The 24285-nt window shown below is 40.9% G+C and overlaps 1 protein-coding gene and 1 long non-coding RNA gene across 2 annotated transcripts; one reads left to right on the forward strand and one right to left on the reverse strand.

The window, feature by feature from the left end:
* Positions 1-2909: 2909 nt before the first annotated feature.
* LOC127365690 (uncharacterized) lies at positions 2910-5661 on the reverse strand. The gene is made up of 4 exons (XR_007885247.1): positions 5119-5661; positions 4317-4357; positions 3912-3965; positions 2910-3040 (listed from the first exon to the last, which is right to left on the reverse strand). It is a non-coding gene; the product is annotated as an uncharacterized LOC127365690 (long non-coding RNA).
* A 137-nt stretch (positions 5662-5798) lies between these two features.
* LOC127365560 (junctional cadherin 5-associated protein) lies at positions 5799-21954 on the forward strand. The gene is made up of 4 exons (XM_051403751.1): positions 5799-5953; positions 11248-11683; positions 13957-17858; positions 18745-21954. Exons 2-4 carry the CDS (start codon positions 11358-11360, stop codon positions 18777-18779), a joined length of 4263 nt encoding a protein of 1420 aa, XP_051259711.1. The 5' UTR covers positions 5799-5953; positions 11248-11357; the 3' UTR covers positions 18780-21954.
* Positions 21955-24285: the final 2331 nt, after the last annotated feature.

A 24285-nucleotide genomic window follows, 5' to 3' on the forward strand; every position in this document is an offset into this window, starting at 1 on the left:
CAGCAGATATGACGTTGCTTCTTCTTTTTTTTTTTTTGCGTTCACCTCACGTTGTATGAAATGTCAGCACCGGTTTGTTTTGGGAGTGAAAGGCTAAGTGGAAGTTTAATACTTTTTCAGAGATTTTCAACTCATCCCAGAGTTGAACTCCATGTGCCATTTCCAAGTTCTAATTATGATTTTAATGAGAGGCTGTTTTGCATGATCCCCGCTGAGCCGAAATCAATGTTTCCCTTCATGGAAGGAAGTCATGACAGTCTCGTTTCAGTCGAGGCACACAGGCAAAAGAAGGAGGGGAACATTTTAAAAATAGAAGAAATAAAATCGATACTGACCACTGAGGCTTTTAAACTGGTTTTTGGAGTGCACAAAACTCCACTAATAGCAGACATGCTCTTTATAGGAGTAAAACGCAAATGCAAAACCTATGGCACTGACAATACCAGATCAATACCGGTCATCACTGTGTAGTGGCATTAGTCATTATAAATATGAGCAGCTGAAGCCTGAAACAACATAATCATTAAAATAATGTTCTTTATTGCTGTTGGTGGAAAACACTGTTAGTTAAAGCTGCTCTAATCCATATTCTTATATTAACTATGGATCAAACGACTTCATATAATGTGAAAGGGATCATTCATAGTGATTAAACAACAGAGAGTTATCATCCGAATATGCAGCTCCCCTCAGCTCATTTTAGCCTCATTTAGCTGTTTTGGTTTTACAGCTTTTTACTGTTTCGCTTCGCTCTCTCTGTGTTCTCAGCAACGTTTCCGGATGCAGCAAGCGGCTGTTTTCAGCTCAGGTAAATCCACTGTATGCTACCTGTCCAGCACAAAACACCTGGCAGTCAAAGTTAGCGACTAGCTGCTGAACATACACAAACCCCAAATGAGCGTTACTCCGTGTCTGCTGGATGTGTAAATACACAACTGTCTGCCAACACATTCGCTATATGATATGAAGGTAATAAAATAGCTTGTTGTGCTGCTCCCAAGTCAGCAAAAATTCCTTTTTAAAATCCCAACATGAATGTGAACAGAACAGTCCCATGTGGAAATGCAGACAAAAGCTGTGTGTTACTGTACTTGGGGAACCTGCAAGAAAGCTTAGACAACCACAGAGAAGCATTTTCAAAACAAAACAGCAGCTCTATAAAGTACATTCCTGTGATTTACAAGTATCTCTGATGCAGTAAAACCCACAGTTGGACCTGCCAATGAACTGGTTTCAAACTCAGGTATGGAAACTACCTCATGCACTACTGACTTCCATTGTATCAAAAAACGTTTTAAGTTCACAGTATTGCACTGATTATTTTTCCTGCTGCTTTTAATTGTCCATACTCCTGACCGTTTTCTTTACTACATGAACCACAAGGCTCCACTATTACTCTGTAACGTAGCCACAAACCTTCCTCAAGTCTCAAACAACCCAGTCAGATCTTTCTTCCTTCTGTTCCGCTGATGGGAAAAACATGCAGCAACACCTCCTGTATGTGTAATGAGTTCAATCTAAAGTGAGACATTCACCTCCGGGTGAGAGCTGCTCTAAGAATAAGCACAATAAAAGCTCAACATTCAGTCAATGTATGGAACAGAAGTCCAGTCTTTAGTCAAAGTTCGCTATCTGATGCTGAGGCCTCCTCACTTCCACAGTTGTCTTACGGCTTTTTCTTTAGTTGATTACTTTAAAAGCAGTAAATTAGAAGCAAAGGGCTCTACCCAGTAAAAAGTCAGCCTGCCATGTGAAGTAGAGCAGAGCTGATATGGGTGTTAGACCACCCACTGTAGCATGCAGCAGCCTACAGACGGGCCGTGCAAATGGCAAAGTCATTTTTCGTCTGCCAAATGACATGATTCTAAATCACATAGCCACAGCAGGCAGATGTAGATATATATAGATAGAGATATCTCTAATCTCAAGACCACATTCAGTCATGTCTCCACCTAAAGCAGGTGTCAGTGATCAAGTTCAAATCCCCGTCCAGAGCAACGCAAGTATTATTCAAGATCAAGAGCAAGAGATGCAATAAACAACTTCAAGATAATGACAGAGTACTCCCACCTCAAGGTCCATTTAGGAGCTGTGCATGAGCTTTTGATCTACAATCTCATGATGCTTGAAAAACCTAATCTGCTAATGATGATCACGCTATGATGGGGAGAAAATATGCCAAACATACATATTTTTTGTTCTACAAATGAACAAAAAAAGTTGAGACAATAAACATCTGGTAAAGACGAAGACACATCAACTGAAAACATCAAAAGCTAACAATGAAGACACCCTATTTATTTATATTTAGCACCTTTTGAAGAAAGTTAAAAGGTAAAATTCAATTAAACAAGCTACTAATAATCCAGTGTCTCCAAAGTACAATATTCTACCATTATTGACCCTTTCTGTGCTCAGACCAGAGTCGTGCTTTCACTTCCCTTCAGGCAGTGCAGTACTAAAAAAGAAGCACTCAAATACTATAAGGTGCATGAGCATCCACAAAATGACATATGTTATGTTGCCATAGAGATGCTGGCAGCGCCTTGACAGTATGGCAGGAAGCGGGAGAAGAGCTGATACAGTTGTCTGTGTTCTGAAAGTATTCCTGGCTGGCAGCATTTAAAATGACCAGACATCCAGCACAAAGCCAGTGCAGCGAGTGGTGGAATTTAGATTTTCTAAAGCTCCTCACGAGCTGAGACTGAGTGTAATTAGTTGACTGCAATGGCTCCAATTTTATACATTGATTCCTGAAGTTGTGTCGTTTACTCTAACATGTGTATTGGCTGTGTACTTCAAACTCGCTCATATGTTTGGTCAGACGCAGGGAGGTTTTTTACATGTATTGTGTACTGACTGTATTTTACTCAAGTGTTAACCCAACGTGACGTCACCCATTTGTTTTCGGTTCTGAGGTCTCGAGTTTGACATTGTGGCCATCGCCATCTTGTTCATTTGGAGCCAGAAGTGACCACATTTGGAGGAGAAGGAGGAGCTGAGGAGGATACACATCGCTGCGCCTCTATCCTGATTGGATCTGATTGAAAACACAGAGGAAATGCGGTGGTTGAGACTTGTTAATCACAAAGTATCCACGCCCTATTTTACTAAATGGGACCATTCATTTACAAAATGAACATCATGCTATGCAGACAAAGACTTGAAATTAGCGATGGAGACCATAAACTAAATAGAAATGTTTACTGAAGTAAGAAATCAAGTGAGAAGTAAGGTAGTTTTCTCATAAGTTTACATAGAATCAGACTTATTTTTGCAACCAATACTATATTATATGATGAATACTAAATACTAATACTAAACAACTGTCAAAGATGTATGTGCACACGCTCTCACATCCAAGGTGGTGTGTATGCAGCATGCAGGAGATTACAGACTGGATCTTTGACAGATTTTATTTTGATATGATATAACATGATGTGATTTCAGTTAGTTACAGTTAGTAGTGTAAAGCTCTGTTGTTTTGCTCAGTGGTGATCTGGGTTTTGCAGATTTCATCTTCCAATTAACATTTGAGATGCCAAGTATTATTATTATGGTCCAGGATGACATCAGTTGAGGTGGGCAAATACATTTGATGGCAACCATGAAGTCACGGAGGTCATCTTGAAGTTTCTAACTGCTGTCGAAGGAGGGTGTCTCAACCTTTATTGTGTTATGGGCTCTCTAGCCTCTAGCATTACAAAGGAAGAGACTTCCCTGGTGTATGTACTTATCATCTTGTTTACATCATATTGGAGTTAAGTGCTGCTGACTGGGTAAATATACAGCTTAGCCTCATAGTTGTAATTCTAAATAGCTTGTGGGAATTTGTCATTGATTCTAAAAATCCCCTCTTGATACAAACTGCAGGAAGTCAATGGAAAAACGTCTACTCAAGTTCCACTTACTAGCTTTTGCAGAGCTTTAAACCGTATCGCACAGTCTTCATCAGGGAGATTTTACTGAAAAGGTCAGAAAAAGATAGTGAGTCAATTTAACCAACTAACAAATATCACCAGTTCAAGTAAATAAATCACAACTATCACTAAATATTCACAACATTACAGTGTCAACTCCAGTATGCTGCACTTTACAGTTGAGAGACTCATAAAAATGATTTTGTATATAAGAAATATAGGAAAGTTAAATGTGTAATGTTACATTTCCAAGCTGGTGTGACAAAACATTGTTGCACTGTACAACTTCACAACAAACACATGCTATGCACAGTTACACACATCTGTCTTTGTGACAAATAGTTCTGGCAGTATAGGAGAGAGATAAGAGATAGAAAGAGCGCCCTGGTAGCTCACCCATGTACAAAGTCCTCCTTTCTGTCTATCTCTGGCGGCTCCTGTCTCATAAAGGCAATACAATCAAAAATAATCTTTAAAAAAGAGATAGAAAAGTCATCAGGTCATTGGACAATCAAAGCAGAGCTTTTGAAGCTGAAATTCAAAACTTTCCACACATTGCTTGCCTTTCAATCATCAGAATCAGAAATACTTTATTCTAAATCATGTTCGAACTACAAGGAAGATAACACGGTTGGTTGGACGTATTCTGTTAGGTTTGATGTGTGAAAATAGTGTGAAATGCCTTCCAAGTGCAGCCGGCCCAGTCAGACTGAGTGTAGCTGAGTGTCAGCTGACCTGGCTTGTGTCTGGGCACAAATATAAGTCGACTCCGGCCCGTGTATGATTTCCACATTCAGTCATATATTAAAGATGTGGAAGAATCTGGAATGAAAATAAGCTGTTGTTAGCAGCACTCAGGTTAGCTTTTGGCCAGTGTCAGCCAGGTGCCTCATTTATCATCTCTCTGACAACTGGGTGTCCTACAATAAGGTCTGTATTTGGTAAAGGCACTTTGGCTACTTGGGGTCACTTAAACTGCACTCCCTCCTGTTCCCTCTCTTCTTCTTAACAGATTTAATTTACTTTATCAGCCAGCACCAAAGCAACCAATCATCATTACTCGACAGAAGAACACACTCTCTGGGTTACATGTGTTGTGTGAACTTCTCAGAATCCACTGGCCACTCAGCACTGGTTGCACTGGTCAGCTCCCAGATGTTTCCCTGTGTAAAAGTGGGGAAATAAGTGAAAGGCTTACATGTTTTTTGCAGGGCGCCCTCGGGGTCAGGCTTGAACACTTTGTCATCAGTGAGTGGATCTCTGGGACGTGCGCGTTGCCCTGTCACTCCTCCGAATGAGGGATCCCTCAGAGTGCAGCATGTCACAGTTGGCACAGGAAGGCCTGAGCCCAGCACATTTAATTAGCCAAGCTGTCTTGGCATTGGATGGGAGGGGGGACACACACAGTGACGAGTCATCAACATCACCAAGGGTGCGGCGCTGCTCGCTGCCGTACTGCTCATCTAAAACTTAACAGGATGGGAAAGAGACGCATGGGCGTTTTTTATAGAAATCTGCCACCCGGAGATGGAGTTTTTATTGGAAAATCAGTTGAGCAATGAAGCAAAAAATGAGCACAACCACTGACTGACCTTTTCTTGTAGAAAAAAACATAAGGTGTGTCCCTGTCAGGTTCTTATGTACCAAACATGTGTGACAGAAATGAAGACAGGAGGAGACACACACAAACCTCCCTGCTCCACATGTCTGTAGTTATCATTCAAGTCAATATGCCAGATTGCATGAAAAAAAAAGGGGAAAAAAAGACTGTTGCTATGAAAAAAAAGCAAAGTTAGGAGAAACAGTTTGGAAGAAACCATTCTGACATCCCTCTTCTCTGTAGCTGCCTGCATGTGAGGAGCCCACCCCACCTCAGCTGTAGTGAGGAGAGCCCAGTCCAGGCAGCCAGCAACCAGCGCGTCTCTGCCTACCAATAGGCATGCTCGGCTCAGGCTTCTGTGCAGTGCTCTCAGTCTCAGCAGCTAAAGCTGGGCGCAGGGGAACTGCGACGGCCGCGCCAAGCATCTTCCCAGGTATGCGTCTCTCTGTCGCTACGCCCTTTTCGTTTTTCCTTTTATTTTTAATGCAATGTTATGGCATCTTGCTGCATGCTGTTTCCCCACTCTTCTCTGCCACTGGCTTATTTTCTAGGGAGGGGTTGTTGTGTCTTTTTTTTTTTTTTTTTTTTTTTTTTGCATGTGTGTGTGTGGCTCACGTAGCCTCCACGGTAGCGCAGGGCAGCGGGTCTTGGTAAACACTCACAGTCAGCGAAGACGCATCTGCAAAAAAGCCTCCTCGTTAACCGCGCGTCAACTTGCACACACCTCAAAATGTTCGCCCTTCGACAGATCAGCGCCTCGCCGCCGCCGCCGCTGCCGCTGCTGGTGGCGGTGAGGCGGGGATGTGCGCTCGCTGCTGCGCTGCGTGCAATTTCTTGGGGGGGGGCGGAAATTTTGCAACGAGGTTATGATTTGGGCAAGCAGCTTTCGTCAAAACATGACTATATGTTCAACTTACAGTGCGTGCAGGTAGAGGTGGGGTTTTTTTTTTTCCTCTGGTAGGCGCTGCACTTGCGGCACTGGGCGAAGCAGGTATTGGGAGCTGATTTGAAAAATCATTTCATAGCAGTCAATTTAATGTAGGCTGTGCCATATAACACTGCAGTAGGCTATAGCAAGGCTGTAGTAGGTCATACTGTGTCTGTGCATAGGCAGCTGTTCCTACAACATTGATATATTATTGATAGCTATGTGTTGTGATACCACGGATCTGTTTCAAATCATTATTCATTCATACAGTGAGTTATCATCCAGGGGAAATGATGGGGAGGATGTTTTTTTTCTTCTTCCAGAGAATCAGGTGCACTTAGTTAACACAAAGTGCTTTTAATTATAAAGGTGCTGAACTTGAGCTTGAAATGAGTTTGCATAAGCATTTTAAATTTTAAATTTTTTTTTAATGATTATCCTGGTCTGTGGCGCTCTGTTTTCCCTGTCACTAGGTAAGATGTAGGTACACTCCCTTAGCAGTTAGGGTGGTGCTGCCTGCTAGTGCTGATGTGTTACAGTGGCCACTACCTGTGCATGCAGTCTGCAAGGCCTGGCTGTACATTTAGGGGTGGCCTCCCTCCCTCTTTCAGCTCCGGCAGGGTGGTGGTCAATAAAACATTTCTAAAAAAAAAAGTTTAAAGTCAATTTAGACTCAAGCTCCAAGTTGTTGGGTTTTTTTTAGGGCTGAAGGGGAAAGTTATCAATGAAAGCTCCTTGCATAAAAATTGATCTGTGTTTCCAAAAGCAGGGGGGAAAAAAAGGGACTCAACTCTTACCAGCAGTAATTATCAGCTAGTGAATGACCTCAACAGCAACTTTTTACGAGAGCTGACCTTATTGTGAGTTCTCCTCACACATCACACTATTGTATCCCTCAGCGTATCAACAATGTGCATGTAAAAATCTGCCTGTGTTGTAATTATTGATGCTACTTTTGTTGTTGCTATGCAAAAAAAGGCTCATGTGCTATATTTCCACTGCAATCATTTGAAGCTGTGACCTTGTCAAAAAGGGCCACTGTGTGTCTGGTTCGCTCTGGTTCTCCCCGATAAAACTCTGCGTTAAAGGAAGCTACTTTTCTATACAGGTCCATCTTTACTGGTCATGACTGCTCTTGGATTTGGCTAATTCAAGAAGCCCTTGAGTTGATTTTTGCTGCATTTATCACACTACCGATTCACTCCACTTGAAGAGCCAGGAATAGTTGGAGGACTTGCACATCAGAAGCTCTGATTTCAACGTTGCTGAGTGATTTTTTTAAGGTTATTTTAAAGTCTGCTCGGGCTTGTCTAGTCAGTGAAGTTACAATGACATTCATAATCCGTCTGATTCATTTTCACATGTGTTGTCCTTGAAAATATGGTTACACACAGTGTGGTCTCACGGTGGAGATTTTCTGCTGAGCCTTTTACATCTGGATGGTATTAATGATCTCAAGGCTGTATGTAAAGTGTTACAGTGAGTCATACAGTATGAAATAAGCTCCCAGGCCAGAGGCAACTTCTAACTGCAAAGTGGACAAAGTTATGGAGTGAGAAATGTTAAGGTCACCTTAAGGTCAAGCGAAGATGAGTACATTTTCCAAATCATTTGAACAAAATGGTCCTCAATTGGATCAATATTTTGCATAATTGATGTAAACGAAGCCAAAAAAAAATCGTTTAATGACAGATTTATTGGCTTTTGTCAACTTTTGTTGGAGCAGGTAATGTATGTAGCTGCAACAATAAGTCGATCAAATGATTTAAGTAATTGATTAACAGTTTTGGTAATTTTAATGCAAATATTAGTTGCTTCCAGTTTTTCATATACAACGATTGTCTTCTTGTCTTTGTCATATATGATAGTAAATGAAACATTCTTCGGTTTTGGACTGTTGGTCGAACAAAAGAAGCAGTGTAAGGATGTCACACTGAACTCTGGGAAGTTGTGATGGGCGTTTTTCACCATATTTTCTATAAAATAATTGGCAGATTAATTGATAATGAAATCAGTTGCAGCCCTAGTCTGGTTACTGTTCACCTCTATTAGTATTCACAGTAGTTGTAAGTCTAATTTAATACTTTATGTTGTAAAAATAGTTTTTTATGTTATCAGTATTATTGATATTTATTGATTTCAACTAAAAAAAAACAACAACTAGGATTCTTATATCTAAATCTTTTGAAAGGGAATATCATTGTAATAATTAAATAATTTATTGTCCTATCATAAGGTATTAATTATGAATTGCATAGAAAAGAACATAAAATAACTTTAAATAGCCTTTGTAAACTGAAGTCTGTCATTAACATGAAAAGGGACAGAAGCAACTCTCATATAAGCTCATTTAAGTGCAGTAATTTTAATAATTAACACTTGTTCATGGTAAACTAACAATATTAAACCAAAACACAATGCACTGCAATAACATACCCTGCCATGGGAAACTTTCAGTCAACTTTTCAGTCTGTGTTATCTTTGTTATTAAATATTAATCTGTTTGTATATCTTTGAATGGTCAAGTGTCACATTCAAATAGTTCTGTCACATGACCTCTGCCTCCTTAATTAAAAAATAAGACATGGAATCACGTAGTTTAGTTTAGTCTTTGATTCAACCCTGTACTTGTCCTGTAAGTGACACCTTCACAATGGTAAATGAATAGCGAGCCGCTGTTCAAGTCCAAACATGATTAGCAAAAATGCTAATGTCTGCAAAGCCTTTGATCACTGTGTTACTGTTTTATAAGCCATCCACTGTCATCTCCAGGCAGGACAGACTGTTATAGCCACTAATTAATATATCAGACAGGCAGGGCTGCTTTTGCATTCACACACACACACACACACACACACACACACACACACACACACACACACACACACACACACACAAACAGCAGAGGAACTTCAGAGAATAGACTCTTCACATTAAACTTTTAGTCTGTGTTAAGCAGCCATAAAACAACATTCTTCTTTTTTTTTTTTTTTACCTAATTGTAATGGATGGTCAATTAGTTGATTGACAGAATATTACTATTTTGATGCTATGGAAGTTATTTTTCAAGCCAAACCAGGGCTGCACAATTAATTTAAAATATTATCAAAAATGCAATGTAAATGTAAATTGCGGAAGCTGCAATTTGTGGTTAATGGTCAAATGTAATATAATTAAGTATTGTAGTTCTGAAGAGATGCCCTGGCCTACAGATATTGTTCTCCAGATTTGAGAAAAAGTATGGATGGCATTACAAAATTAGTTAACTAAGACAATAATTGGCAGATATAATCGTTTGTTAATGAAAATAACCGTTCGTTGCAGTAATATTTATACTTCAATAATACAGTATTGGCAGTCTTTGACAAACACTTAATTTAATCTTATTTATTTAGGATTAAATTGAATCTGAGTGAGGTGCTGAGGTTCTTTGTTGTTGAACAGTTTTAGTTTTATGTCCACACCTGGTTGTTTGGTTGCTTCTGGTTTACAGATTAACTGAGGAGTTAAATGGAGAATGCACTTTTACACAGACATAAAAACATTTTTTTCCCCATTAAGATGAATTATAAAATGAACATACATATTTCTCGAAGTGTGGATGGCGTTACAGTATTTACAGTTTTACAGGATTTATGTTGTGTGAGTTAGTTTATGGTATCATTTCAACTTAAACCTTCTTTTCAGTTCTTTTTACTCTTATATTTCATGTTCGTCTGAATTTTTTGTTAACACTGCAACTTAGACTTCAACTTTGAACCGGATTTTATGATTCAGGAGCTGAATCACTTTAATTACCCGTGATAAATGTACCATCTTTTTTCCTGATGCCATTACGACAGAAGAAATACTGGCAAGTTACAGACTTACAGCATGTATAGTGACACACATAGCACATAGACAAAGAGCAGTGTACATTATGTACAGTAATTTATATTATATTGTCCTATACAGAATGGTTGCAGATGTATTAAGTTGCCAGAAGGGCAAATATATAATTCAAGCCATACTGAAGTATCCAAGATAGGCTGTTTGTATGTATGTATGTTTGTATTATCATCTCTTTACTTTAAATTGAAGAATTACTTTGTGGTTTCTGTTAATTTTTGCTGTTTTCTGTGTCTATTGGAGGAAGTACAGCATTGTCCACATGCATAGTGCAGCTGTCCAAATGCTGCTGTGAGTGTCTGGAGAACAATAACAGTGATTGTATTGACTGATGGCGATTTTTCCACCTTGGACCTGCTTGTGTTGAGGTTAAAACACATTTTACACTATATTTATCCCAGGCAAAGGGTGTAGAAATCATTATGTAGGCAGTGGTTTAATGGATGGGAACATTCTCAATTTAGCTAAATTGTTTTAGACAATTTGGCAAGAGGATAAAATGTCTTTGGGAGGAAGGAAGGGTGTGGCTAACAACACACGTTTTCTGGTTTATAGGTTTGTGAGAGAATTGTTCAGGAAAATCAGCTGGACCAAAGAGTAAAAATAGATTTGATTCTGCAGTGTGCACCTTTAAAACTTAAGTTGTACATTCCAGAGTTGCCCTTGGAGACACAATCTCTTCACTAAAGACTGCGTTTATGTTTAGCACGTGTTCATGTTTAATTTAGATCACTCAGTGAGCGTTCAACATAACAGATGCTTAAAAAGCAAGCCATTAACACATCTGGAAGGGTAACACAAACATCTGTATTTCCTGACATCGGCTAGTGTGTTGAAAATGACATCCTTTTATTTAGGTGCATGCAGAAATGTTCACATGTTACCTCTTCCCTCCCCTGTCCTTCCCTTAGTGATGGCCTCTGCTGAGCAACCGTGCTCCTCCAGCTTCCACCAGCAGCACTGCGCATAAGGCAACACACCCACCTTTGCCCTCCTGCCCAGAAGTGAGAGAGACACCACCATGTACAGTGTGGAGGACCTCCTCATTTCGCACGGATATAAATTGCCCAAGAGCGGCCCTCCGTCTGCCACGCCTTATGACAAGCGCCCTGCTGATTGCCAGCGTGAACTTGTGGACAACAGGGCTGGCCGGGGGACACTGAACGGGTATGAGGCGGACCGGGGGGCATCTATCACAGGCATCTATGGCAGCAGGCAGGCACTGGTGAAGGGCTACCCCGCCACCGACAACGAGATCGGAGAAAGGAACCTAAGGAGAAAAGAAGCCGGTATCGGTATCCTAGGTGACGCTCAGCCCTTGGGTGATTCTCTTGCCACAGATAGTGGGTGAGTGTTTTTTTCCCTCTCTTTTGCGATCCCCCACACCCTTTACCTTCCCTTTTTTTTCCCTCTCCCCTCCTTCTCACTGGGGCCCTTCGGTATTGCATGCAAAACTGAGTCTGCACTGCGCAGGGTTTTTTTTTCCTCCTCTTCCCTTTCCCCTCCTTCCAGAGCTGCAGAACACTGTGGCTGCAGCAGCACCACTGACATATCTTATGTTTGGATATGAGGAATTATGAAAGGTGCCTTTGCACTCATTTGAGTTGTTTACATGCCAGCACAGAAAGGTGGCTTGTGTCTCTGTGGAGCCCACCCATGCACTGGTATCATCTCCACAGCCTCCACCAGGCAGGCAGATGTAAACAGCAGCACTAGACAGTGAGCAAACTGAGGAGGACTGAACATGCCTCAAGACAGGCGCGTAATCACTCCACTGTAAACACTGGCACACTGAATCACGCCCAGCACGTGCTCTGTGATGTAAGCATGTTGCTGGGCAAGTGTGCACAGCGCGGCTCCCCTCAGCCATACAGTAGCATATGCTGCTGAGGATGATCCATTGACTTTGCTGCTTAAATGAATGAGTACAGTGACTAACACAGTGATTTAGTGCAGTGCAGATATAAGATGAAGCTCTTTAAAAAAGGGTAATTGTATTTAATTCATTTTTTGAGTTCTCTTTTATTATTTATTAGACTGGATATTTTACAGATGTGTATTGTAATACGTACATAATGAAATATTTTATGGTTATGATTTTTATTTTGTTTTTTATAGAACAATTCATAGCCTTATGTGGCTGTATCATAAATATGAATCAACTAGCCTGAGAAAAGACAACTATTGATTTATTTTATTTGAAAAGATCTGACGGTTACATTTGAATTTCAACAAGGATTTAAAACCCACACTCCCTCGTTCCATTACAACTGCCTGTCATCAGGCTGGGTTAAAACATGCTTGGATGTGACTGATAACCTACAGAAATTCATGGATATTACGGTATTTCTCCTGCTGCATTCAGCAGTGCTGTTCCACCAGACCAAGAAAATTACCACGACTGCTTGAGAAAATAAAAATTATAGTGTAATTGAACAAAATGACCCTCTTGAACACAAAGAAGTGAAGCTTTGGTTTTTTAGACTTAATCTGTTATGATTAAGTATGCTATTTCTAAGATAATTGTTTTGGCAGTGCAACGTGCATTACAGCCATAATCTGCACATAAGAGGTAAATATGGAACCATAACTAAAATCATCTCCAGGCGGCACTGCTTTATCACACTACAGTGGAGCCACTGTTTTGAGCCTGCCAACAGTCACTCGTCACACACTTGCCATTTTATGTTATATTCAGCAAGCCCTTTTAAAATTATATTAATGTTTGTGATGTTACATATTCACCCTAGAAACAATTAAAAAGACCTTCTTCTGATTTTCTCCTGAATTATGTTCTGTTGTGACAAAGTGAAGCAGACTGCTTTAAAAATGTATTGTTTATGGGTAGGTTATACTGTATTTCCTATAATGGTAATGTTTGATACTGCTAATGGAGCTATGTGACGAATTAAACAAAGGGAAAGAGGTACTTTTGTTTTCATGTCAGATCCGGTTTTTGCTTAGGCTCTTTTTAAAAGCCCACAGTAGCTGTCCAGATGACCAGCCTCTAAGATAAGATCAGCACAATTTAATATGCAGATCATATTGCAGAAGCATCACAATTTCATGGTTTCTTCAAGGGACTTGGGAGCCGCTGACTTAAGCACTTCTGTCTCATATGTGCTGGCTCTCCTTGATTAAGTTGCATTGGGAAGCCAATACTTTCAAAGCCAAAACACATGCTTGGGACTGGCATGTCACTTGTTTGGCAACTATCAAGTCTCAAAAGGGTGGTGTTGGTTTATTATATTTTCATAGAAACTGAGATAAAACTCATTTAGATTCTTTTTGATTTGGGAAAGTCTGTTCCTTGCAGAATAATGTATCAGTAGTTTATTTTTAGTGTTTAATTTAAACTATGAAATGCTAGCAAATTGCCAGTCATATAAAATAAACTACTGCCTTTTTGATATATTTGTGTTTATCTGTGTGCCTAAACCTAATGACTGTGTCAGATTTCACTCATCTTGCAACTATACAGAAAAACTATAAAATAGTTATAGTAGACAAGTTGACCAGACAAATATAGACAAGTGTCAACCTAGATTCTGAGTCCACCTCACTCTCCTGCCAGAACACTAGGAATTTCTTATTCACGCTGAATTTTTCGGTCTTTGCAGGTTCTACGATGTTCCCAGTTTGACTTATTCAGAGCCGTTGAGCTATGACGAGAGGGATGTTTCCTACTGGCGGAGGCGAGGCCAGGACTTCAGCATCCTCCTGGACTATGCTGATGGCAGGGAGCTGAGGGCCTCTGCTGGCGCATGGAGGCCACAGGCCCTGATTGCAGCAGAGGAACACAGAGCAGAGAGGCAAGCGCAGCAGCTATGGGAGGACATTTCCTGGCTAAGGGACCTGGACGCAGCCCCTGGTCAGCTAAGGGTGACCGGGGAGAGGAAGTGCCAGAGCCTCGGTACAGAGGAGTGGAGGCCTGCTGTGGGCCTGGGAAGGCAGCTGTCAGATGGGGATGGGGAGAGGTGGGCTCATGACCAGTACCGCCTGAGGACGCCGGAGGGTTTTTTTCACCCTAGAACTAAAGCAAAGTCTCAGTCTCTGCCCAGAGTTTTGTCACCTGATGGAGTTTGCAGCAGAGAGCTCATTCCATCCAGGCCTAGCCTACCTGATAGACAGAGGATAAGCAGCACTGTCTTCTCTGGGCCCTATAGTAGGTATATCTATAGTGGTGCTGTTGTCAGGGACCGGTGGGGTAGGAACGCTGGGCCAAGCAGCCATGTTGCACTTTTACCAAAGCCCAGGTTCAGCAGGCCCTTAAAGCCTCCGTCATATGAGATTCACCAGCAGACTAGGGGTAGCGCAGAAATGCTTGCTATAGAACAGGGTGCCAAACAAAAAGAGAGGCCTATTTATTATCATAGGGGAGGGGAGCTGAGACAAGACTATTTCGCACAACACTCTGCCATCTCTGGAATGGAGCCCCCTGGCTACATCCCACCCCCATCTTATAGAAGAGCCCCACCCCCAAGAGCAGTTTCAATCAACCGCAATGAAATGGCAAACTTAAGATGGAGGGCGGAAGCTCTGCAGATGCCCAGCTCAGATCCTGGAAGGTGGTTTTCCAGACAGGCAGGTGGTTCATGGCTGGAACATTATGGAGATCGTGGTGCGTCCTATCGAAAACAGGTACATTCTGGACATGAAGAACAACCAGGTCATGCCCGTCAATTACCAACTGAAGACGCAAGAGTGAAACAAATCTCAGGAGGGCCTAGCGGAAGTTCTCTCACCGACTCAGACAAGATCCGTAACATCAACAAAGAGACTCCGTCTGCTAAGATTTTAGGACAATCTCCACATGATAGTGCCTTTCCTCCCCAACAGGGGTCAGCTCTAAATACTGAGAGCCGCAAAACAGCTCTCACTGACAATGACAGCAGTAATCGATGGTGCAACAGGGGAATAAACAAAAAAGTTGACAGTGTAGCTCCTGAACAAAATCGTAGTCAGTTTTTTCCTTCATCTATTCTGGGTAAACCACCACCTCCCCCATGCAAGCCGGCTGACCAGGGTGTCTCTGAAACTGTGACAGAAGTAAAAAAGGTGGAACAACCTGAACCACCAGAAAAAGACAAATCCAAGAATCTAAAAAAGAGACTTAGTGAGACAATTTTTTGTTTGGTGTCTGTCCCTGTTACTCCGCAGCTCAGTGGGACGATCCGTGATCAGAATAACAACAATGAGAAGTCACCAGACCCAGCGGACAGTCCTAGTGACAACAAAACTGGCCATTTAACAAACCAAAGTCTCCAAAGCACATCTTCAGCTGAAGCTGAGCTGCAAGCACTGACTGGTAGCATAGCAAGCAGCAAAACAAGCAGTAGAGCGAGCAGCAAAATGTTTAAAAGAGTACCCTGTAGACCCCCTAAGATAAACCATTACAAGGAGATGAAACTGACGGGAACCTGGCCTGCAAACCAGTATCGAGACCAGGAGACACAAACTAGCCCCGAGGCCCGAAAACCTGCCCCTGAAAACAAGGAAGCACAACAAGACCCTGTCACTCCCAGCACTGAAGTCCCTCCTGATAGCAGCGGTGTAGTGGGCACTGCCTTCAGTTTTCCTATAAAGGGAGTGAAGAGCCTGAAACTCTCAAGCAACAGCGCCTTCTCCCTGACATCCACCTTCTCCAACCAGCTGAACAAGAGCACAGCTCAGCATCCAGCAGTACCACCCTCAGGAAATGTGGAGGAGACCAAACCAGCAGCAAACAGTGGGCAGGAGGCATTTGATCAGTTCCTGTTGAAACCGGCCAGCCAGCGACCATGGGATGCTGTCAAAGAGCTGGAGACGATCAAAAAAGAAGTCCAGGATCAACAGCAGCAACAGAGCAGCAAACAGCCCAGCGTTGACAAGTGCATAGAGGACCTCAACGAGGCCTACAAAGACATCTTGGAGCTAGGCACTGCCAGCAATAAAGTCCCAAATGGTTCTGTTCAAATTCCTGAGCGTATCAAAATCCGATTGACATCAGAACCTCTCAACAAGCCCAGCAGCCTTAGGCGCAGTGCAGTAAGCTGGTCTGTTGACCCAGAATACAGGGAAGTCAAGAGTGCCTTCTCTAGGCCTGCAACAAAGTCGGTAACCTTCAGCAAGCAGCTTAGAGAGGAGCTCCCCGTCCCACCTCGGGAGACAGGCTTCAGAGAATACAGGGTTGTTGCGCATCTTTCGCGCAGACGGAGCAACGATGGCAGGACAGTGAAACTAGACCTGCCAGATGAGCCTATTGAGACACCACTTTGTGACTTTAGTCCAACCACACGCACCGCAGCAGCTGAGGTGCCGTGGGCAGATAGACAGCCCATGCAGGATGCCTCTACGCTCACTAGTCCTCCTGATTATGAGGACATATGCCAGACTTTGCGTCAGACTAGAGACCCGGCGGATGCCAATAAAGCATCCGCAGGCAATTTTAAGCCTAATGACGCAGAGCCTCTTCAAGATCTCAGTGCTGAATCAGAGGAAGAGTGCCCTATTTGTAAAAGGGAGCTTGAGAATCAGATGAGACAGGGCCCATTGCCTCCACTTCATGAGGAGAACAGCTCGGACAGCTCAGCCAATCAAAATGGCAGTCCACCACAATGCGCTGCGTTAGAAAGTCCAGCAGAAGATATAAAAACAGAGGAGCCAAAAGACTCAAGTTTTAATCAGTCAGGGTCTGACATGTGTACTGAAACAAGGGAGCAGCATTCATTGACACAGGAAAATGTGGGAGGGGGTGGAACTGCAGACAATGCTCAGGCAGAAAACTTGGACAATTTGGGCATAGTTAATCTTGCTGAGAGCATACCAGCGAATGGAGCTACAGAGGAGAGTGCATCCACGTTATTAGCAACTGATGTGCCTGCAGACCTCCAAGTCACAGAGGAACAGAGTGTTAGTGAAACAGTGACAAAGGAAGTAGACTTAAGAGAGAAGGAAGCCATTACAGGAGAAACACCTGAAGGCAGTGCAGACAAACAGACAGCTAAAGAGAAAAGTGAGTGTGAGGGGCAAGACAGTACAATGCCTGATGACAAGCAGGAGCAAGAAAAGAAGCCATTTACTGTCCCAGAGCATAGACTTGGTTTACGGACTCATCTGGGGCGAGACCACCCAGGGTTACCAGAGTTTCCGCCAGATAGACTGCCACTCTCAGTTCCCCCAAACCTAGACCGCAGGCTGTCTCTTAGCTTGGAAGGGGAGAGAAAGAGCAGGGGACCCTCCAACCGAATCGAAGCATTGCAGAACAAGCTGGCTATCTCTCCAGGTCGGGTGGCAGTTGAGCGTATGGCCCGGATGAGGGAGGTGGACGTTATGTATCGTATGAGGCGCCTCAGCATCAGGAGTACTGACTCTGGGGAGGGGGAGGCTGAGGCAGAGACAGAGGGGGAGGGCAAGGACGAACAAGCAGAGGAGCCCCATCCTGCTCCTCAGAGAGACAAGGAGAACGATCAAGAGGTCACCCATTCACAGCAGGTCTCTGAGGAGACAGTGTTGCAAGATGAGGAGGAGTCATCTCTCTCAGGTAAGATAAGTAGAGGAAATTAAGCTTTGGGGATCCATGTGGGAAATGTGTTAGTCAAGTTTAGAGCACTGTCTGTACAGCTTTACAAATGTATCCACATGTTTTAATTATCAAGGGTAACAGTAACAGTAAAATATTTATTTCCCTCGTGGTTCTTGGTCGGCACAGATTCAGTAGAAAAATATTTGTTCAATGCATCATACGATTTTACTGTCCCTATCCACAGATTTATAATGCATGCTTCAGGATGACTGCAGACTAAACCATGAATCAGTCCAATAATTTCATTTAAATACTGACAAGTATGGGTAAAATTAACTAAAATAATTCACAGTTATTGATATAAAATGATAATCATAAGGTTATTTAGAAAACTGAGCCATTGAATGCTTCATGGGTAATTTTGACAAAAATTGTGCTTTAAGGATTATTCTGTAAAGGAGACATAAAACTGTGTTAATGGAGATGACTGAAGCTATATTTATATTTTCTGTTTTTTTATACTTTAGGGACATTTTCTTTATCAATCTAAAAGAAAATAGAAATTTTTGACTCTCCTGTACATAAGGGAGCAAACATGCATACAATCTTAAGACCGCCTTGTTCATGTAGTCTGTCAATGGGCCTTGCTGTTAAAGACACCTCCACAAGATGGTGTCAGTGCCAAATATAGTGCAAGTCTTCGACCCGCCTCAGAGAATTCAAGTCCATTAAACATATGCCTGACAACTACATTACTAGAATAAATGCAAATCATACTTGAACACACATTTTACTGTCCTGTCAAAATTATTTTCAATTGTGCAGTTGAGTAACACAATGCAATAGTAGATACAGATAAAAAATACTATTGTCTGAATGAATATTTGTCTTCTTTACATCCCAGAACCCAATGATCCCAGCCGAGTGGAGACAGTGTAGAAAGACTGCGTCCATCATCTCCATCTGAGGTTTTTAGCTCCAACACTGTGACCTGGCTGCCTACTAGAATGCCTTCATCTCATCTTGACACTGAAATGGCCTTCTTGTCCGACAAGAGCATTGTGTACACCCTCACCCTCGGCGCTGCGTTGACTACTAAGAGTGCTGTTCCACTGCCAAAGGGAGGTGCCCCTTTAAGTTGTGGGGCAACTTCCACCCTGGATCCCTCCCCAGCCTTCCCAAACTGACTTCCCACTACCCCATCCGTCCTCCATCCCCAAGCTCATCCTCTTATAGGGTTCCTAATAGTTAGTCTTCTTGTAGCGGCTTGTCCTTTCTATTCTATCCTCCCTATGCTTTTCTCATTGGCAGACATTATGCAATTCTGTCGTGCATACTAGAACTTCTAAAATGTCCATAGTGAATACAGTCGAGACATTTTTTGCATACTGAACGAATCTGTTTGTTTACAGGTGAACTGTTAAGGATATGAATGTAAGCATTTATGTTGAACCTAACGTAGACATAGAAGGGTTATTGTCACAAACCTGTTCTGTTGCATTTAAACTACACCAAAATAAACTGCGTATCTGATTGTCGTAGTGAGGCGACAGCTGTTTTAGAACTGGACATCACTGTCTCTGGCTCAAGAACTGTTTTGATTTTCAGATGAGATCAATCAGCCTTTCTTTTTTTAAAATTGAATGACATTGTGCCCTGTCTCATCGCTTTTGTACACACTGCAACCATAACCCATAGAGCTCTTCAGTGAAGAGTGACTCTGCACCACTTGACATGATAGATCAGTGATATTATACGATACATTGGTTCTACGCCGGAGAGGGAGAGTTGCCTTCTTTAACCAGATGTGTGTTCATCCCCTGATCAATCCGATATATAGCTCCCTTTTTCCAGGTAATTTCAGGAAGCAATAAAGGCACGGATTGAGTTTAAGTGGTGGTCAGCAACTTTGATTATGACTTTGAAATTAAAGATGGATATAGGGACATAGAAAAAAAGATACGTAGAGCAATATTGTTGTACAAACAGATCAGTGGTGTAGTGGAGCTACCTGTAGGAACCATTGTCAGGAGTTTTAATGTGAACGTGTCATTTGAATCATATTACAGGGATATGGAATCGTGTCAGGGTATATGGGCGCTTAACATGGGGCGGGTGCTTTACTTCATGGTATATATCTATGTTCGTACATCTGTATCGCAAAGAGACGACATTTCACGGAATATTTATTTTTCTTATCATCGAATTGTTAATCAGTTTGCATAATGTACAAAATAAAGTATATTTTAAATATTTTAAGAGATATTTTGTATTTAACCATGAAATTTTATTTCTCCACACTTATATCAAGCTGAAAGTATCATATGTCTGTATAGTATCATATTGAGAGTATACATAATTTTCTAGTGCTTTAAAATCTAAAAGACAGAGAGAGAGAGAGATAAGAAGGGATGGCCCTGTGGTGTGCCTTGATCACACGATTCGGTTTCAGTGAGTGATAGGGTTCATCAGTGCCAGTGTTGATGGGATGAAAACTTTTTGATTGTGCCATGATTTGATAGTGCTTTTTTCATACGCTAACAAAGTTAATGTTGGACGCTCCGTGTGATATTTGATACATCAGTCCATCTCAGCTGTATTTCCTCTGTTGGTGGTCAGACATGGCCTGTGTCTTATTTTTGTCTTTGTATGTCTTCCAATTCAAATCATGTATCGTTCTGTTGTTGGTTCCTCGAAAACATGTTTAGAAATAAAATTGGGAAATGTTTTTCTTTTTCCTTCCTTACACCCGTCCTTTTCTTCTTTCTGTCCTCCTCTTAACTTTCCCCCTTTCTTTCTTTGTTTCATTCATTACACAGTGTGTTCATTCTGTGTAAATTCTTTTGCTGTCTCTATAATACTTATTGCACTAAAGGATACAATGTGGTATGCTACTTTTGGCAAAAAACCACGTATGTGCGAAATGTATGAAAAAACTTTTTTTTTAATACAAGTGTTTTTAATACATTTTAAATCATAACCTAAAACTTAAATAATGATATAAAAAATCTTGTGGATGAAAACAATTTTGCAGTTACGTGGTTTTTTGACAACAGCAGTGCTCCATTGGTGTAACGCATCTCCAACAGATTTGTAAGAAATTCATCACTGTTTAATCCCTCATCAAGTATCACTTAATTGTTATGTAGCATTTTACAGTTGTAGCATTTTATCGACTCAGAAATCTGTCTTAGAATTTCAAACATTTCTTGTAAATTTTGAATATTCATGTCGCCTTATTATGTGTGCATTACATTATACTCCAGGCAATGCCAAATACTAACGTACTAAGCACTGTTTCATACCTTAGGTTTTTACAACTTACTGTTCTGCCACGCCTCTGGCTGGAGAGGTACAGTAGCATTGTGGATAGTTTCTGCTCTTCATGCTGTTTATCTGTAGGAACATTGAATCAAAACTGTGAACTTCAAATAATACAAAAAGCATAAAATCTAAAAAGAACAGGATGAGATTCAGTGTTTTCAAGACAAGCCCATAGTCAGCATCACAGGGAGGACAAGCTGGCACGCCCATAATTACTGACACATCTCATTTTCAATTCATTTTGAAGACTGAAAGGCCTCACCTCAGTCTTGTGTGTAAACTGCCCCTAATGACATTTAAATAGCTATTTCAGTACATACGCCCCCCCCAATAATTGGCATGTCAGGTACACTTGAACATAGTGTCATTTGACTTTTTGTACTGCAGGTTATGTGCAACATGAAGTAATTATGCACACTTGTAATATTTTCTATTTTCATATGAGATTTAAGTGCTTTTTGTACTCACTGACATCTTTTTTTCTTCCTTGCATGAAATGCAAGAGAGGAGGAAGAAAAAAATGTTTTTCATAAACTATATTTGCATTTGGTACTCCAATAGTAAAACCGGTGGGCAAAACATTATGTTTCATAATTTAATTTACAAAACTATGCCAAGTATTTAAAAGCTATTTTTAGAGTAAATCAAAAGAGAACTCATTCATTTTTTTTCCTTTAAGACATGCCTTTATCTTTGTATCTATAAATATGAGCATAATCCATAGTCATATGATTGTGCTACTGTTGTATGATACTGCAGTCTGATTCATAAATAAACTCTTTGCATGAAAGTCGTGTTTGTCATCAATTGCCCAGGGGCCATCTACAGGAATTGTACTGTATAAGGTTTACATATCCACTCTGGATACTTTTGTTTTTGTTGTACAATACTTGAGATAATACTTCTTCACTCAAAAATATATATTTTTGTATGGGAAGGCCACAAGCAAGACAAACATCAATAGTAGTCAACAGGAAGTTCACCAAGAAAGCTGTCATAATTGCTTTTTATATTTTCAAAACATAGATATTTAATTCTCAAAAGAAACTCCCATAAGTTGACTTGTATTCCTAAAGTAATATTAAGGCAACAGAAACTGCATGTGCACAATTATGTGTGTGCTTTCACACATGTATACTTGTGTACTGGCAATTTCAGCCCAATTACCCTGCCAGACTGTCACACTGAGCTCCACTTGCTCGATCAAAGCGCTGCCAAAGACAATACTTGAGCTGAACCTTGTAAAAACCTCCCAGCATGCTCTCTGAGGCTTGGATGTCATCCATCCTCAGACGCTGTTCAAATTCCTCTGCATGCCATCTTTTCCTAAAAAAAGAGAAAGTCTGATTAGTACTTCCTCTGATGTGATTTTATTGATCCCTATATAGGTGAGCTTTCTTCTCACTAACATCCCATTGCTTTGTTGTTAGATACGCTGGCAGCTGTTTAAAACTGCAGGGGGCTGAGGAGAGGGAGGGGTTAAATGGAGAGATAACATTAGTAAGGTTGTCATAATAATGCAATGGTGATTATTAAATGTATATGTAGAGATACATTCTCAAATAATATATCAACTTCATAAAAATTAAATTTATATTGTTTTTGTTTTAGATTTATGTACCTCAAATTAGCCAATTGAAAATAATTAGATATATTAACATAAGGTTTACTATTTTAGACAAACATAAGGCAGCTAACAGTAATTAAATGTTGGTTATGTAATAGCTGGGCTATAAACACACCGGCTGTGACAACATATATCAAAATCCATTCTTATATATATATATAATTTCATACTTTAACATTATGTCTGGCTTTTAAAGAAGTAGCTAATTGCAGTATATTTCTTGAAAGAATATAATAATTGAATTATTATTTCAACGAGCCCAATATTATTTAATTTAATTTATATTAAACATTTTCAGCACCTGTTGTGGTGCTGGCAGTCTACCAGCTTGGATTAATGAAGAAAGAACTGCAGTAAACCAGTGAAGACACTTTCATTCACATTGTTAAAACTTTAAAGGGTGAGTTATATTTCCCACAACTAACTATATTGATTAAGTTTTGTTGTGCTCTTACCTTTACTCTTTACCCACAGGCTGGAAGGCAGGTAAATGCTTTAATGAACGATTGTGTTTGGTTGATAAAGGTATGCAAGAAAACAAGACAACAAACGGACATAACAACTATGATAATAAATGCATAATGTCAGGGTATCTTCCTCATGTTAAGAAAAGTTTGAAAAGCTCAAGTTTTCATGGAAAATAGCTACAAACGCCCAGAAACAGTGCGCATGCGCAAGCCCCATGCACCGCAGCCAAAGCCAAAGCCTGGTGCGTCTCTCAATCAGTGGTGTTTAAAGGTAAGATGATCAAATGAGAGCATTTAAAGTTTGATTATTTAGTCAATAAGAGAAAACAAGACAGACAAATTAGTTTTAAGATGCAGTGGCAGATGAGTGTTGTGAAAGAGCCTTTTACAGTTTGCTATATTATTCGATGCTTTACTGCTGTTTATGTGGTGCTAGTTAGAAGTTACTGCAGGTTGGCTTTTCTATTCTTATTAAGTGTCTTTCTCACTTGAGGTTTTCAGTGATGTTAGCTTGTGTCGTGGCTAATTGGGAAAATCTGATAATCAATTAATTGCACCCTGAGTTTTTCTCCATTAGCGTCAAAGTTAGCCTGTAAAAATGACTTTTCAACCATCCTTTTAAATATCCCACATTGCATCATGCATTATTGGTGTTACTCAACTTTTAAAAGCCAGGAATAAAGTTTAGCCCCTAGCCATACCACTAGATGTTTTTTCATAGTTTAGCAGCTTCTCAACAGCCTCATATAATAGAGTCTCTAGTTATATGTATGTATATGTATCTATAATATGTCACAGCTCTCTTCAATGTGGAAATCAAACAGTCCCACTGGCATTAATCTCCAGCTGTCCCTCCATTACAGCTGCCTCGGCCTCTGAGCCACACCACTGTATGTGAACTACATATCTGCCATTACTGTACAGCTGTCTATGCTCGCCTCTGTTGCATGGGGAATAAGTAACTCCATTGACCACTGACAGTTGTCCTCCTTCTGCATAGGCTGGATTCTCGACTGTACCCGCACCC

Source organism: Dicentrarchus labrax, unplaced genomic scaffold (genome assembly GCF_905237075.1).
Source record: "Dicentrarchus labrax unplaced genomic scaffold, dlabrax2021, whole genome shotgun sequence".
NCBI classification, from domain to species: domain Eukaryota; kingdom Metazoa; phylum Chordata; class Actinopteri; family Moronidae; genus Dicentrarchus; species Dicentrarchus labrax.